The 16,186-nt window shown below is 52.2% G+C and overlaps 2 protein-coding genes across 2 annotated transcripts in view; one reads left to right on the forward strand and one right to left on the reverse strand.

Moving 5' to 3' along the window:
* Positions 1-709: 709 nt before the first annotated feature.
* Positions 710-3,127, forward strand: HIGD1B (HIG1 hypoxia inducible domain family member 1B). The gene is made up of 4 exons (XM_068978970.1): positions 710-782; positions 1,537-1,687; positions 2,308-2,442; positions 3,063-3,127. The coding sequence occupies exons 2-4, from the start codon at positions 1,588-1,590 to the stop codon at positions 3,125-3,127; spliced, it is 300 nt and encodes a 99-aa protein (XP_068835071.1). The 5' UTR covers positions 710-782; positions 1,537-1,587.
* A 482-nt stretch (positions 3,128-3,609) lies between these two features.
* The window catches only part of EFTUD2 (elongation factor Tu GTP binding domain containing 2), a 38,559-nt gene continuing 25,982 nt past the window's right edge, over positions 3,610-16,186 (reverse strand). Inside the window, exons 12-28 of the mRNA XM_068979183.1 lie at positions 15,592-15,655; positions 15,119-15,209; positions 13,614-13,749; positions 12,331-12,458; positions 11,380-11,573; positions 10,133-10,244; positions 9,170-9,310; positions 8,568-8,669; positions 7,531-7,613; positions 6,800-6,886; positions 6,452-6,578; positions 6,159-6,246; positions 5,420-5,538; positions 5,230-5,324; positions 4,631-4,784; positions 4,374-4,481; positions 3,610-4,036 (exon numbers count right to left, since the gene is read on the reverse strand). Of these exons, the coding sequence (XP_068835284.1) occupies positions 3,941-4,036; positions 4,374-4,481; positions 4,631-4,784; positions 5,230-5,324; positions 5,420-5,538; positions 6,159-6,246; positions 6,452-6,578; positions 6,800-6,886; positions 7,531-7,613; positions 8,568-8,669; positions 9,170-9,310; positions 10,133-10,244; positions 11,380-11,573; positions 12,331-12,458; positions 13,614-13,749; positions 15,119-15,209; positions 15,592-15,655 (1,925 nt within the window). The 3' untranslated portion in view covers positions 3,610-3,940. The remainder of the gene's footprint in view (positions 4,037-4,373; positions 4,482-4,630; positions 4,785-5,229; positions 5,325-5,419; positions 5,539-6,158; positions 6,247-6,451; positions 6,579-6,799; positions 6,887-7,530; positions 7,614-8,567; positions 8,670-9,169; positions 9,311-10,132; positions 10,245-11,379; positions 11,574-12,330; positions 12,459-13,613; positions 13,750-15,118; positions 15,210-15,591; positions 15,656-16,186) is intronic.

Raw genomic sequence — 16,186 nt, forward strand, 5'->3', positions numbered from 1 at the left:
AAGGAAGCCCTAAGATAACTATTTAGCTCTGCCGGCTCTTAGTTGGGCCATGCAGGACCCTTAATCTTTGTTGTAGCATTCAGGATTTAGTTACCTGACCAGTGGTTGAACCCTGGCCCCCTGCATTGGGAGTGTGGAGTTTTAGCCACCGGACCACTAGGGAAGTCCCCCTCTTAAGAGTATTTGAGGCCATATAATTTGGGGGAAAACTCAGGATCTCTGCCCATTTTTGCCTGTATAGTCCTGTCTCAGTTCTCCAAATCAAGTCCACCTCTGATCCAGCCATGAACCTCCACAGGATTAAGACTGAATTGAGACAGGGGATCCCCTCCATCTGATCTTTTATTACTTTACAGTGCTTGGAGTTTCACAAGGTGGCGCTAGTGGTAAAGAATGCAGGAAATCTAAGAGTCGAGGGTTCGATCCCTGGGGTTGGGAATATCTCCTGGAGGAGGAAACAGCACCCCACTCCAGTATTCATGCCTGGAAAATTCATGGACAGAGGAGCCTGGCAGGCTACAGTCGCAGAGTCAGACACAACTGAGCATCTGAGCACAGTGCTTGGAGCTCCAGCCTGGAACTCAGCAGATGGGGGGTTAAGACTGATGTCCTGACCTATCTCCTCCCCTCTCCATTCCTGACTTCAAAGTCTCCTTAAAACCGGACACTGTGTCCCTGACCCCATAGTGGCAGCTCCATCATCAGCTCTTGGCCAATTCAAAACAGCAGACGCTGAGCCTTAGCCAGACTGCTTGCACTCCACTTTCTAGCCATCTCCTAGGGTAAGCACTGGCATGCTGAGGACCTGTGGGGCCGGTAGTCCTTGCTTCTCCAGGAGGAGAGGCAACTAGGGATAAGAAGTTGCCTCAAGCAGGGACTTTTGTCTTGGGGTGAGACTTAGGAGCCCAGCAGGCAGAATCCCCAGTCTGGGGCTCCATCTAGTTTGTGATAAGAGCAGACATTTATAGGGGTTTACAAGTAGAGCAGTAAGGGTCCCCAGGACAGGGAGGCAGGGGGTTGGCAACTGAAAAGAACCTGGCAAAAGATGGACCTGGAGACAAGTCCACGTCTAATTATTTCAATCTCTGGCTCTGGTGGTTTGGTCACCATTGCTGTAACACTGGGATGGCTCTGGCTGCCCAGGGCCAGGTCTTCCTCTGCACCTCCCTTGGGAATAACCATCACAGACTCGAGGCCCATGGGGGACCCAAGGTTAAAGGCCTGTTCCTCCCACCCTCATCTGAGGATTTTTTCAGCTGCTTTTCTTGGCCCAAGGATCATACCCATAGGGACGCAGATGGTAGAGGGGGAGGCAGAGAAAACAGTGAAATTGGAATGAGCTGGGGAAAGAGGCAGATGTTGAGAGGAAGAGATGGGAGAAATGGCACTAGTAGTCCAGCCATCTGAGACAGGACAGCCGGAACAAGTGGCGGCTATGTTGGGCATGGTAAGAGAGGTCTCAGCAGGCAACCTCCTCCTTCCCAGCCCAGACTGAGGAGAACTGGAGTTCTTACTGCTGCGGGTGCCTCCTTCTAGGACTGGGCTGAAGCCTAGGAGCCCCAGCTGCTAACATCTGGGCGCAGAATCATGTCTGCTAACAGAGGCTGGTGGGCGCCACCCGAGGGCGAGGACAGTATGTCTGAGAAGCTTTTGAGGAAGACGAGGGAGTCTCCGCTGGTGCCTATAGGTGAGTGGGAAAGGAAGGAATGGGGGGCGAGGAGGGGGCCTTCTCTTGGAGCGCACTTGTCTGCTAGTCCTTTCAAAGAATGAAGCCCTGAACTCGAGTGGTCCTGCCCACTGACTAATCAACAGCTAGAAGGGAATGAACCAAGAGCAAAGGCGGCACATCTGACAATAGGCAAGGCAGTCTGGGCGGGTGGGGGTGGCAGCCAGCCAAGCGCGTGGGATGCCGACACATGCCAGGACCGGCAGGGGCAGTCTGGGGCCCCCTCGCCCCGAGGCCCTGGGAGGGGAAGAGAACAGCTATGGGGGCTGGCAGTGGTTGGTGAAGAGCTCAGGGAGGTGGGAGAGTTGTGCTGATGGGCTACTTGTACAGGGAAGTTGGGGGGGCAGTTATTGCAAGGAGGCGGTCACTTTGAAAAAATCATTGAGAACAGTTCAATGTTCTAATGACAGCCCCTACTCCATCAACCACTCCCCAGTCCCCTCAGGTGCCCCCCGCCCCAAAGCAGCAGCAGGAAGGCAGCTGGTTATCCAGACACCCAGTCGGCCTAGTGAGTGTCTCTCTTCAGGAGAGCAGTGTGCTTGGTGACTGCGGCCCAAGCGGCACATTCTCTGCCTCTGCAGGCTTAGGAGGCTGCCTGCTGGTGGCAGCATACCGGATCTACCGGCTGAAGGCCCGGGGTTCCACCAAGATGTCCATACACCTGATTCACACCCGAGTGGCAGCACAGGCCTGTGCTGTGGGCGCGATCATGCTGGGTGAGTAGCTGGTGGGGTTGGGGGAGAATGTGGGCAAAACTGACGGGGCAAAATCTGGCTGTGAGCCCTGACAGTTATAGGACACGAGTTCACCCCCTGTTCCCAACACCAGGCTCCACAGCAAGGCCTTGGTGAAACCTGTGTAAGGAGACATTTTCTGGGGTCCCTGATTATTCTCCCGTGTTCAGGGGAAGGTACATAGTCTGTTTCATGAGTCTGTCTTGAGGTGAGAGAACACGCAGCAGTTTCTCTTCCTCTCTGGATCAGAAGGCAGACTGCTACTTCCTCGCCGTGTGACAGTGGCAAGCCCCTCTCTCTCAGACTCTGTTTCCCCGTGTGCAACATGGCGAGAACCACCGGGGTCCGCCTCCCTCCCTCCCTGCTGAGAGGTTTCTCAGACAACATACGTGCAAGGGTTTTGTCAACTGTCACATGGCTTGTCTCTCCAGGCTGTGCAGCCAAGTGTCTGGAGCAGCTGTTGAGACCTGGAGCGGACAGATGAGCAGGGAGGTGGACTCTCGAGGGAACGGCTAGTGTCAGCGCCCCCAGACACCCGGGAGAGCCAGGCGATGGGTGGAGGGGGCGATGTCACGGGGCGCTTTCCCTTCTCCCTCACACAGGCGCTGTGTACACAATGTACCGAGACTACATCAAGAAAACCGCGCAGGATACCAGGGAGAAGTAGGAGTCCTACCGGCCCAGGGCGGTTGGACCTCATCAATCCTGGGTGTGCACCTAATAAAGGAGTTCGAGGCAACTCACCAGTCTCTCCTTCACACAGTGGACAGCAGAGCGAGGGAAGGCTCTGGTCCCCAACTCCAGGGCAAGGAGAATCTTCAGGGGCAGAGGAGACCTCTGACCCAGAGACCCAACCACTCCCCAGCCCTCTCAGGTGCCGCCCACAGGAGTGGGAGCAAGGGCGGTAAGAGGCCTCAGTGCTCATGGGAACACTGAGCGAAGAGGCAAGCGCTCCTCTCTGGGGACCAGGCAGGAAGAAGGCTGCAGCTGGGAGCAGACAGGAAGGCCTCGTGGGAGATGACAGAGACCCAGAACCCAAGTGCCAGGACGAGCCTGAAGGGAAGAGGGTGGAGCAGTGGGGATGAAAGGAACGGACCAAGGCAGAGGTCAGAATGTTCTGTTCACTTTTATAACATGTCTAAGATCAAATTTTGACTAAAAAAAAAAAAAAAAAAATTTCACATAAATCCTGAAGACAGGGCCCCTTGGGCTTCAACACTTCCAGCCCCTTCTCTTTCCCGGACCCTGAGCTCTTCTCTCTTCTCTGGGAATGGAGCCAGGCTGAGGCCATAGGAGGAGCCAGGAGGCCCAATGCTCCTCCCTCTGGGCTGGAGGCTTGGGGGCTCCGGGCTTGTTGAGGATGGCCGCAGCAGCCCCAGACATGCTCTGACCACGTGGAGTCTGAGGCCCACCAGGGCCCAGCTTCAAGTCCAGGGTGTGGCCCAGCGCAGGGAGCGGGAGCTGCCATGAGGCCTGGCGCTCACATCGGGTAGTTGAGCACCACATCCTGCTTGGCGAGCTCCAGCAACATAGGATCATCGAAGAACTTGCTGATGCTCACGTCCTCGCTCAGGCCCTGCAGAGAGTGAGGGCAGATGCAAAAATGAGTCTTGCATGATTGCGCTGTACTTGAGTGGAGGGGCGGGGGGGTGGGGGGCATGTGCCGGCTGAGCTATTTCGGGAGTCCTGCCATTAGGGTATCGTAACAGAGCAGGAGAAGGCTCTCCCTTCCCAGGCATGTGGCCCCAGGCCTGGATGCCTGAAGCCTGGGAAGACCACGTCTCCCCACACTGTGCAGTAAAATGCTCTCAGTCTTTGGGAGGAGGGTCCAAAAGCAAGAAACAAAGAGCGATCCAGCTCCTGGCAAGACCACCTGGGAGTGGAGGGACAGCCGTGGGCCTGAGGACATGTACCTTCCTACGACGGGTTTTGATCATGAATTCTCGGGCCAGGTGGGGAGCTGGCTGTGGCTCCAAGGGGCGGATGACAATGCTCTTGTCCAGAGGGTCACCAGGTACAATCTGAAAGGCAAAGCGGTTTCAGAGCTGCCAGGCCGAGAAGCAAGATGCTTCTCTAGGATGCTGGCGATCCCCCTGGAGGTGGGCAGGTCAGAGGGGACGGCCTTGCAGAGGTGGGAGACCGCAGTGGCCAGCTTGCACCATCTTCTTACCTGCCAGTGGTGGAAGACAGACAAGGAAAAGGCCTGGCCCTGCGTGTGAGTTCGCAGATCAGTCTCAAAGCCAAAAGAGTCGATGGCTGGGATGAAAGCTTTGATGGTGTAGAGAGGAGAGCCTGGGATGGGTGCGTCCTGAGTCACGTGTCCCCTGAGACAGAAAAATAAAGGCTGAATTCCTACCCCTGCGGAGGCCAAAAGCAGAGAAGCAATGTACCCCCACCTGCTGACCAGCAGAGAAAAGAATAACCGCAAGTGCCCCACAGAGGGCGGAAACGGCTGGGGCTCTTCCCACTGCTCCCCATGGAAGTCAAAGGGGCAGCGACCTGTGGGCAAGAGTGGAAGACTGATAGGACAAGGCCCTGCAGACCCCCCCACCACTGACTGACATCCCTCAGGAGCTCTCTGAGGAGGGGTCCGAGGAGAAACCTCAAACTATGATGTGTAGTGAGGCTGGGGATGCCTCATCCCTTTCCTGCTTCCTTCTGTAAACCTAGGCCTCAGGAGTGGAGGTTGTGGGGAGGCCAGCCCCTCTGAATTCCTTCTCACTGGAACTCAGGCTTGCCGCCCCCTTCCTCAGGTGCCTGGTGGCTTACCTGCGCCTGGCCAGGACCGTGTAGACAGCAGAGACACAATCCGCAGGGGCCTGGACCTCGACGAAGTAGTAGGGCTCCATCAGACGAGGGGTGGCCTGCAGCAGAGCGGGATGACAGGGCTCCTCAGCTTGGGCAGAGCTGGGGGACAGCAGTCTCGAGGGGCCCCGTCAGAACAGCCCCCCTCGCTCACCATGAGGAAGGCTGAGTAGACGACTCTCCGGGCTGTGGGGATGATCTGGCCCCCGCCCCGGTGCAGGGGCTCCTGGGCAACCACTGCATCCAGGATCTTAAACTTGACATTCCGAATCACTGAAAAGGAAAAGGGGGAGCAGCCTTGGGAGTGGGTCTGGTGCTAGTCAAGGGCGCAGGGGTCGAGCAGCAAGGAGCCTCTTGCGGCACTGAAGCTGTCTTGTATCCATGAGGGATGTGGTACAGAATCAGCCTGCAGGTGTGTATTCTAACAGCATATATGGAGGTCAGAGGGTAGGCAGACGTTTGCAGTGTTGGTCTCAGGACACACTCAGACCACATAAAGTAGCTCGAGAAGTTTGTGTTTCTTTTCCAGATATTTGATTATTTTTGGATGTAGAGTAAATTTTAGGAATTGCACATTTGTCCCCATTGAATTCAGTCCTACTCTATAAACCACTTCAATCCCATCCTCCTGATGATATCCGTCCTCAAACACATTCCAGGAATGAAGGGCAAATGTCCACCTAGACATGACTTCCATTTCTAGGATGTACCAAGCCGTACCACCAGGACAGGGAAGGAGACGAGAGGAAGCTGGCTCAGAACACCGGATAGCCGTGTGGGCCCCAAGTTGTGTCTCCTGCCAGGTCCGAAAGATGAGCCCACCCGGACTATACACCCAGACGCAAGGACCCCAGAGGACAGGGCAGAGAAGGCAGAGGTGCTGGTCGACTTACACTCATCACAGAGGGGCCCCTCCCTGGTTCCCCACTGGAAACCTTGAACGATGCTGTCCTTCACCGAGCCGAGAAGAGCCTTGTCCACCTGCACAGAATGGGAGGGCCCCTTAGCAGTGACCCTGGCCACAGCCAGAGTTTAGAGGGAGGAGAAGGTCGGCACACTAGTAAAAGGATCCTCTTCTTCACCGGAAGACACACAGTACTTCCGGGAAAAGAAGAATGCTTTGGAGTTTCTTCCACTCAAGAGCTAATAAGCAAGGGCCGCATGATCCCCACCAGTCTTGCAGTACCTCCGAGGGCAGGGTATCATCCACCAGGATGTTGGGGCCGGTGGCATCCGGGCCGAAAGCCCAGATGGAACGGGCAGCCAGCAGATCCCAGTCGTACTTGGTCTGAAAGAACTCTCCCAGCTTCTTCCTGGAGTGGGGGAGGGGAATGACGGTGTCAGACAGTCTGGGACTGCCAGTTCCCGGGCCACAGATCCTGCCTTTCTGGCCAACAATGCCCTCAGCTACCCACACTCTGACCGGGACAACTGCGAAAGGGGGAGGCAAAAGCACTTCCCAGAGAGGGGGCGTGTCATGTCAGAGGCTCATCAGGTGAGCTGTCTGGCTCGGGAATCGGAACCACGCTCTCACCTGTTCCATGTGATCTGGACCACCTCGTTCTCTATGTCCTCTGCGAGGCCCTTCTCCAGAGGCTCGGCGATCATGGTGATCTTGTTCCTGGTCAGCAAGGAAACAGGTAATGAGGCGGGTCAGCGGGACTAGCAGGAGGGTGGTTCCCAAGGAGAGGATGACAGGAGGAGGAGCGAAGGCAGTGACATCAAGGAAAGCCACAGGGGCAGGGCAGAGCAGAAACGGCTTGTCTTCTTTCATCTGAATCCATCACTTGAAAAAGAGTAAGGCTTGGGGAGAAATGTTCTTTTTTAAAGCTTTAAGCAGTATTAGTATATTAACCAGTCAAACAGCAGAGTTGCTGCTAGGGGAGATTTTAAGATAGTTACATCACACAGAGAGGAGAAGTGGCCATTAAGACACTCACCCTGGGAGTAACTAAGGCAAAGAATTCCACAGTATTGTGAACAAAGGCAAAGGGGATGTGAGGGCTGGGATAAAACCCGGGTACTAGAAGTAACCTAGTCTCGAGACTCAGGGTCTCTATTTTCACAGTGCTTGTGGCTAGGGTGGGCTTGGGGGGAGTCCCAGGATCACTAGGACCCCCAGGGTTCTTCTACTTTTATTTTTGGCCGTGCTGCGTGGCATCTAGGATCTCAGTTCCCCGACTAGGGATCGAACCTGCACGCCCTGCCATGGAAGTGCGGAGTCCTAACCACAAGACCGCCAGGGAAGTACCCCCCACAACTTACTTCTTATTGGGAGTTTCAGCAAAACACTTGAGGGATGACGTTTCCACCACCGTCTCACAGAACGTGACAACAGGGTCCGCCACCTGAGGCATAACATACACTGTCAGGTGAGGTGTCACTTTCTTGGAAGGACAACCTTCTGCCAAAGGGGACTGCAAGGTTCCCCTGATACTATCTCTGTGAGAACCCGTCCTGATCAGAATTAGTGACAAGCACCGTAGCAGGCTCAGGCTAAAAGTCTGTACCTTTGAGGAGAAGCCTGGAAAATTGAGCGTAGTGCACAATTTATGTTCCTGAGCCAAGAGCGAGTGGAGGATCAAATAAGGGCCTTAGTTAAGAGTCCCTCAAAGTATCTTTCAACAGCCGTATAGCTGTCCCACCACCATTCACTGACACCTGTGGGTCTGTCAGCACTGGCTTGAGAGACTGACTGGTGAGCGCCCATTCCATCTTCAGCGACCCTTGGCAGCATGGCTCTTCCTGGAAGCTCTCACACGGCCCCCTATCAGGATACCTGGTGTCTTTCAGAGCGCCAGTCTTGGCTAAGAGGGGCCACTTGAGGGCACTCACTCCCACCCCCCACAGCCTTGGAGACAATGTGTCCACTGGGAGACCAAGGCTGTGAGACAGGCAGTTTAATTCAGAGGCTGTATTAAGGTTTCACAGGGAATCCAGAAGAGCCAGTCCCTGTTCCCTCCTTGAAACCATACATGCTGAGCCCTGATCAGCATAGATGGGTTAGTCGTGCAACTATTTTCTTAACGAAAGACCAAGAATAGCTCAGGCTTGGGAGCCTTGGCTTTGAACGCAGACACTGAGAATAACATCCCCCGAAGAGGGCAAACCAGATCTCAAATCCTTTCCATGCCGGGAGCAAGAGTTCTTGCTTCTCCCATGCAGATCACCTCCTGTACTGCACCATTCTCCCCTTGGACCTTCCCAGGGAATCAAGGGTTTGGTTGCTTGAACAATCAACCTGGAGCTGTGAGCCAAGCTCCTGGCCAAGCAGGCGCTCAAGACAGCAGCAGCTGCTTCACCTTGATGTCGATCTCCGAGTACATCTTCCGCAAATCGTGCATGACGCAGTCCAGGTAGAGCTCCCCAGTGCCCAGGATCACATGCTCGCCAGACTCTTCCACCTGAAAACACAACAGCCCTGGGGGTCACAGGCTGGACTCTCCTGTGCCAGCCACAGCAGACAGAGACAGCATTGAGGCTAGAAGCTGGGAGGAGGTGCCGAGCCCACTATCGGAAAAGCCACTACTGTGTTGGTTCCATTCCCTTTGGGAAGGGTTAGTGGGGAGCAGTGACCTACGAGTCAGTCCTCAAGACACCCGGACCACCGAGCACAGCGCTACTGGGTGTGATGTCATGGACTGAATTCTCATCACAGCCATTTAGGAGAAAAACATCATGTCCGTGGATATAAGCTAACCCTTTAGCCCTGGCCAACTCCTCTGAAAGGTATGTTGGCAGGCTCAGAATGACTCACTCTTCCCTGTACATCTTCCAGAAAATCAATTCAAACTGTGCTTTCTAGGTATCAGAGTTGCCTGATGAATGCAAAGCAGCGGTGGCACCAGCAGACCCTTCTGCCGGGGCTCATGGGGCGCGGCAGCGGCTGTGGCCTTGGGCCTACCTTGGTGGTGAGGGACGGGTAGCTCTTGTTGACCTTGCGCAGGCCGTCCAGCATCTTGGGCAGCTCAGAGGGATTGACTGGCTCCACGGCAATCTTGATAACAGACGTGGTGTTGAACTTCAAGGGCCGGAAGATCTGAGCCTGAGACCCAAAATACAGCAGAGCTGTGAGGACACCTAGCCTGAGCAGGTGCAAACTGTGCAGAGATGAGGGAGAAGCTGAGGGACTGCTCGGGGGAGGACTACCCCCGCACTGGGAGCCAGGGCGCTGCTTGGAGGCAACCTGCAGGGCCACGTCTTCCCATGTATGCTGGCAGAACAAAAAGAAGACATGAATAAAAAGAGCCCCCCAGCACTTCCCTGGTGGTCCAGCGGTTAATGCAGGGGACATGAGACCGACCCCTGGTCAGGGAACTAAGATCCCACATGTCACAGGGCAACTAAGTCCAGGCGCCACAACAAAAGATCCTGCATGACACAAGAATCCTGCATGCTGCAACTACGATCTGATGCAGCCAAATAAATAAATATTAAGAAAAAGAGAAGTGAAGTGAAGTGAAGTCGTTCAGTCGTGTCCGACTCTTCGCGACCCCATGGACAGTAGCCTTACCAGGCTCCGCCGTCCATGGGATTTTCCAGATAAGAATACTGGAGCCGGCTACCATTTCCTTCTCCAGGGGATGTTCCCAACCCAGGGATCAAACCCAGGTCCCCTGGATTGTAGACAGACGCTTTACCATCTGAGCCACCAGGGAAGCCCCTCCTAATTCCTAGGAGCTCAGTCCAAGGAGAATCCAGGGGCATTGGATCTGGAAGGTGGAGCCCATGCTGAGGCCCAGCAGCAGGAGCAGCAGTGACTCCACTTCACGCTCCCCTGAGTTCTGGTGCTTGTCGCTCACACGTGCTGGGGCTCCCTGTGATCCTGCAGCTTAAGCCAACCCAGTTGCCTTTTCAGAAACTCTACCTCCTCGTTGCCTCGGGGTTCGGTTATGGTTGCCGTCTTCACAATTGGTTGATCGACACCTTCGATAAGGACCCAGTTGCCAGCAGGAACACGGTTCACTTCGATGTGGTACCTGGAACAGCGTCCAGTAAGCGGCAATGAAACTTGGGAGCAGGGTGTTCATTCCAGAAAACCTAACTGAGCACCAGATCTTGCCAGAAACTGAGCCAGGAGCAGGGTCAGCCAAAAACAAAAAAGAAAGCTAGATACATTCTACCAGGGGAGGGATGCAATTAAACAATCATATGGCCACACATGTGTGTGGTTACAAACTGAAGGTGCCATGAAAAAAACAAACGCAAGGTACTTCATGAGCATAACACAGGCAAATCTAATTCAAGCTGGATGTGTGCAACAAGCAAACCACTGCCTCAGGGGTGGACTGTGAGGAGATGCACAAAGCACCCCAGAGCATACTGCAGCTCTCCTGTTGTTCAGTTGTTAAGTCGTGTCTGACTCTTTGAGACTCCACGAACTACAGCACTGCAGTCCTTCACTACCTCCTGGAGCTTGCTCAAACTCATGTCCATTGAGTCAGTGATGCCACCCAACCATCTCATGCTCTGTCACTCCCTAACTCTTCTAATTCTTCTAACTCTTTAATCTTCTAGAGAATGGGATCCATCTGGAGGGGGTGGGGGAAGGGGCTGTTGGCAAGACACAGCAGCTAGGAACAGGCGAGGCTTGGTTCTGCTTTCTAGCTGAAATGCCAAGCTGATGAACTGACGAGCAGCCCCCAGGTCCAAGCGAAGTTTAATTCTGCAGACTGGGATGCTCCAAGGGATTCAGCAAAGTTGTCTCTCTTGGTCAAAGAATAGCCAGTAGAGGCTGGGAAATAATGTCTTTTGGGGAAGAGACATGCAGGTTATGATTTAAGGAACACAGAAGAGGAAGAGAGGCTTGAGATGAGTAAACACAGAAATCCTGCTACAGGAGTTCATTCAAAGCATCCCAAAGGCAAAGGCAGGTTTCCTGGCATCAGTCTTGGCATCAATCCCAACAGTAGCTGCCCTGTGATCCCAGCAACCTCAGACAGTAAGCGCTAGAAGTCAACACACCTGCTGAGGGAAGGTCACCTTACCCCTATCACAGGCAGCCAGCAGCTTCTGTGTGTCCAAGGAGGACCACCCCTCCACCCCTTCCAGCTTGCCAGGGCAGTGCCAGTGCAGAGGCCCAGGCATATGTCTAGGGGCTCTGGATGGCAGTACCTGGCCACAGAGATCCAAAGGCGGCCCACGGTGCATATCTGGGAGTCTTCCTCATCCTCCAGGGTGTAGTTCTCCCCTAGTACCTTCACAGGCTGCCCAGCATGGATGGTGCCACTTAGCACTCGGCCAAAGGCATGAAACTGAACTCCATCATCTGTGCTGTACATCTTGGTCGTGTGGCACATCAGGGGACCCTGGAGGTGGGGACAGAGTGTCCCTCAACTACACGCACTCTGGATAAGTTCCACCGTCTCCCCCTCCCTTGTCAGCAATGACCTGAGCTCCATGAGGAAGCAGCCCAAACTGAGAAGATAACGTGGTGATCTGAAAAAATTACAACCAAGGCCTACCCTCGGCTGAGTTAAGACATGTCACAGGCATAGCAAAAAAAAACCTCTTCCTTTTTCCTGCGGGGTTGAGGGCACTGGGGAAGAGAAGCAGGTTTAGGATGGCAAACTAACACTGTGAACTTGCAAGACTACAACATTAACTGGTCCCAAATTTCTTCAAAGAAGAAACTCGTAATTCTCAACTGGCTGTAATGTTTACTCCAAGAAACTAGAGAATGCCTGAGGAATGACTGGGAAAGATTGTCTTAAAAGCCAGGACCAGTGAGATTAGTTACCATTCGTTGAATCTTTCTTATCTGTCATGCACCAAGCTAAACACAATCACAACCCTTTCTTAAATCTTACTTACTTCTCATAACTTCCACATACAACTTATTATCACTTTATACACCAAAACTCTCAGACTCAGAAAACCTGAACAACGTTCCCAAGATCTCATCACCAGGAGTGGTAACACTGGGCTCTGAATTCAGGTCAGTCTGACTATGCCCAGGGGGAGGGCCATGCAGGGATGGAGAAGGGATTACTCCTGCAACTGAAAACACAGAGTTCCCACAAAGCAGGGATGGGAATCAGAGAACAGGGGGGCCATGTTCCTTACGTCGGGGTCACAGTCACTCATGGCCTCGCCGAGGTCGGAGTCCACACCACCGGTATAGGTGTGCTCGATTTTAGGCTTGGCGCCCACCTTTGGAGAAGGGATATGCTGCACACACATGTCCACAAAGCCTGCGGAGGGAGAAGAGATGACCATTAGTATGAACTCTCACAGGGAAAGGGAGTGGGGAGTTCTCATCCACTCACGATGATCAGAAAACTAACAGTGAGAGACTGATTTTCAGCTCTAAAAGCCACGGTTCTACGATTCTGGGCAGACATGATACCCTGTTTCTTGGGTGCATGCTGCTAAAGGATCTGGAGTCACATGGATGCCAGGGAAGAGCAAGAAGCAGGTCTAAGTGGCTCCTTGGAACTGAACTGACAAAAACTTGGAAATATCTGTATCAGTCCATGACCTTCAGTGAATAGGCACTTACTGAGCTCTTCCACGAATAAGTACCTCATCTCTTCTTTATAGATCTTCTTAGAACAATCTCCGAACTGACTCTTCCCTCCGGGAAACACTGCGTATGTTTCTGTTCAAATAGCTATTTTCTTTTTCTAACAGCCAGTAAGCCATACAAGACAGAACCTCCATTAGCACCTTGGGGTGCTGGCATGTCTGCTTTTAGTTGGGATCTCCTTTGTCGGATGGATGGCCAGCCCAGAATGAACCATTAAAATTATGCACTTCGGGGGATTCAGATACCTAATTCCCAACAGACACAGAACCAAGCGGTTGCTAAGAGAGCCCTGTGCCATCACCGTTTTTGCCTCCGTGATTTTACAGATGAGAAATCAGTCCCAGAAGGACTGAGTGGCTGACCTGGGATGACCCCCTGGGACTGGGCCAGAGGAAGATCAAGACTCAGGTCATCTCCCAGCCAGTCTAGGCCTTGTTCTACCACAGCACCTGCCTCCTGCATAACTAAAATACCAGAAAGAGGAGCTCAGGGGAGAGATCTGAGTCTATAACTCGTCTCCCAAGTCCTAGTTGGGGGCTTTCCCTACCATTTCATGACACCTACGAGTCTACTTTCCCAACTGCCCTCTGGCAAAAATACTACAACTTCAGAATCTGCTTCTCCATTCCCTTTTACTTGCATGCTTCTCCTGGAAGGGAAATTTAATTGCTTTTGTTTTCCTAAGATAGAACTCCTGGTACCATCCACTAAGTAAAGCAGCTCAGAAAAAAAACCCAGGTGACCAGTACCCTGATTGAGGGTTAAAGAAGCGTTTCCACGATACACATGGAGGAGATGGTGATGATGACGAGCTTCTTACCTGTGAACTCGCCAAAGAATTTTTTGCAAACCAGCCTGAGCAGGGGGCGGATGTTCAGCTTCAGCTCCTCCTTGGTCAGGTGGATGCCAAGCTCATCCAGGGTCCTCGGGAGGCTGGTGTCCACATCACCCACGACCTGTGATGGCATCAGACACCACGTCAGCTTGGGTGATCCAGAGGACAAGGGAGGACGAAAGGGCAATAGGAAGGGTCACTGAACTGCGTTCTCTTCCACACAGAGAGCTCTGGGCAAGGATACCAATTTGGTTTCAGGGAAATCTTTGGTACAAGCTCGGTTAAATGCCCACACCAGCCAATAAACCTGCTCTCTCAGACAGACCGGTGTCAGCGCTGCCCTCTGGTGTCTGAAAAGCAGCATCTCATCTCACTCAGGGAATCCATACCCTTCCCTCCCTATTTAGAGACTTCTTAGATTTAGAGGATCACTGCAATGGAAGGAACCAAAAAAGGTCACCTAGCAGTCTATCGGCTGTCAGGATGGGGCCAAGCTAAATCATCCCCAGCAGACTCGAGGTCTCTGTGTAGAGAGGCACTATAAATTTCTTTTATTAATCCATTCTGGTCTGACACAAGATACAAAGTATTTTCCAGCACTAATAAATTTAATCGTGTTATTCTGTCTTGTTGCTACGTTTTCACTATTTTGTCAGTTGGAATGGCCCCACACATTTTGTTTATGTGTGTGCATTCATTGTGCACAGTGCTTATTAAACACCTGCATAAACATATAACACAGTTATAAAGTGTAATTGTCTTGGGAGAAAAGGTTTGCATGAAAAATTTCTCTCCAACATTATTGCCCTTTTAGTTCTGCCTTTCAGAGAGCACAAATTCATACAAATGCAACATTATACCCTTTTCTTTGGAGCACGGCATGCGTTTAGCTGCATCCTTACCACCATCTCATGCCTGCTTTTCAATCTGACAAACATCACATACACACATGCCCAAAATCATCATGAAAATCAAGCTCACAAAATCATTCATCTAATAGCTATAAAATACTCCATTTTATGGGATGTACCATAATTCTTTCATCAGATTCTCACCGATGAAAACTTACTGCCAGCTTTCCCCGCCTTTTCCTGATGTTATAATGCTATAATACATATATACATCTTAATACATATATATTTTTATGTATGTATAAAAAAAAGAACTGGAGAAGTCTGAGAAACAATTATATCTGCAAGGCAAAGCCCTGTAACTGAAACTATTATTTCTCAAGTGTCACATTCTTTGGAATAGTCAAAATTTTTGTACATTTCTCTAGGCTGTGCCTTTTCTATCTTCCTCCTTTACTCTGATTTTAACAGCACTTAAAAGGACTGGAGTGTTCAAGATCCAGAAGATTGACTAACCGTCCTCACACTGAGTAATACAAAACTAAGCAGGCTCAGGGCCAGGGAGAAGTCCAGGTTCACCAGCTTTTCCACCTTGTGCTTAGAAGGGCAGACCTGAGCCAGGGGACCTGACATACTCACCTGGGCGAGGATCTTATAGAGGGGCTCCAAGATAAACTCCACAAAACTCCTCTGGGAGCTGCTGGTTGGGGCCTTTTTGGTGAACTTCCGCCTAAAGAGATCAAGAGTTACGGGAGATCCAGAAGGGAGAAGGCAGTGTCACCAACCCCAAGGGTGCACTTCCTAAGTTCTGCACCTGAGCAAAGCCAAGCTGAAAGGAAAGAATGTGTGTGGTCATCAAACTTCCAAATAGGGACACCTGAGAGGGCATGGGTCACGACCCTCTTGCACATCTGGTCTGAGCTGTGGGGACCTCAAGGGAAATGCCTCAAACCCTGTTGGAGCACACAAAGCCGGCTCACTTAGAGGAGGCAAGATGGTAGCTCAGGTTTAATCAAGAAGCAGGTTTTCACGGCCAGAACTCGTTCTCTGTTTTCACTTACTGGGAGGATGGATCATGCCTCCAGAGAGTCCACTTCCCACGCTCTACTTACGTCTTAGGGTTGAAGTAGATATCACCCCAGAGTCTTTTAGCAAACTCCTGGTAGTTAATGTCACCTGTAAGAAAAGCCATACGATGATGATCTACCTAGCAAAGTACTGTTTGAATTCTGTTGAATGTGCCACCAGTGGTTTCCAGCTGAGGAATTCTAGCACCTTCCTCTCCAAGGTCCAGACATTCACTTCTGTCCAGGCAGGGAGGTAAAGATACTGAAGCACAAGGGACACGACTGGCCCGCAGCTGCCAAGGTGATGCTGGAGCCAAATGAGCGCCCAGGTAGCTCCATCTCCAGGCAGCTTATGACTGAGCTATGGACAAAGGTACAGTTTATATTCTTTCCTTTAATGGAACAGGCTCAACTGCCTAAATTCTATCCTCTGTTTGCACCTAAACCTGTCCCTTCTGCAGTGATGCTTAAAATTCCTTCATTCCTTCCTGATCCATGGAAGGTCCACTCCGCTGCCCGTGTGGGCGGAGCAGCAGCACCACGCCGAAGCTCCAACTAGCCCTCCACACTCTAGGACCCGGCACTCTGGAGAGAAGACACCAAGGCCCACCCTTGTGTCATTTTTTCAGTTTGAAAATTT

Source organism: Capricornis sumatraensis, chromosome 8 (genome assembly GCF_032405125.1).
Source record: "Capricornis sumatraensis isolate serow.1 chromosome 8, serow.2, whole genome shotgun sequence".
Classification (NCBI taxonomy): Eukaryota; Metazoa; Chordata; class Mammalia; order Artiodactyla; family Bovidae; genus Capricornis; species Capricornis sumatraensis.

Excerpts from the sequence above, each read along its gene's own strand:
- HIGD1B (XM_068978970.1), top strand. The coding sequence starts at position 1,588 with ATGTCTGCTAACAGAGGCTGGTGGGCGCCACCCGAGGGCGAGGACAGT. Across the intron at positions 1,688-2,307 it reads GTCTCCGCTGGTGCCTATAG|GCTTAGGAGGCTGCCTGCTG; the intron begins GTGAGTGGGAAA and ends CTGCCTCTGCAG. Across the intron at positions 2,443-3,062 it reads TGTGGGCGCGATCATGCTGG|GCGCTGTGTACACAATGTAC; the intron begins GTGAGTAGCTGG and ends TCCCTCACACAG.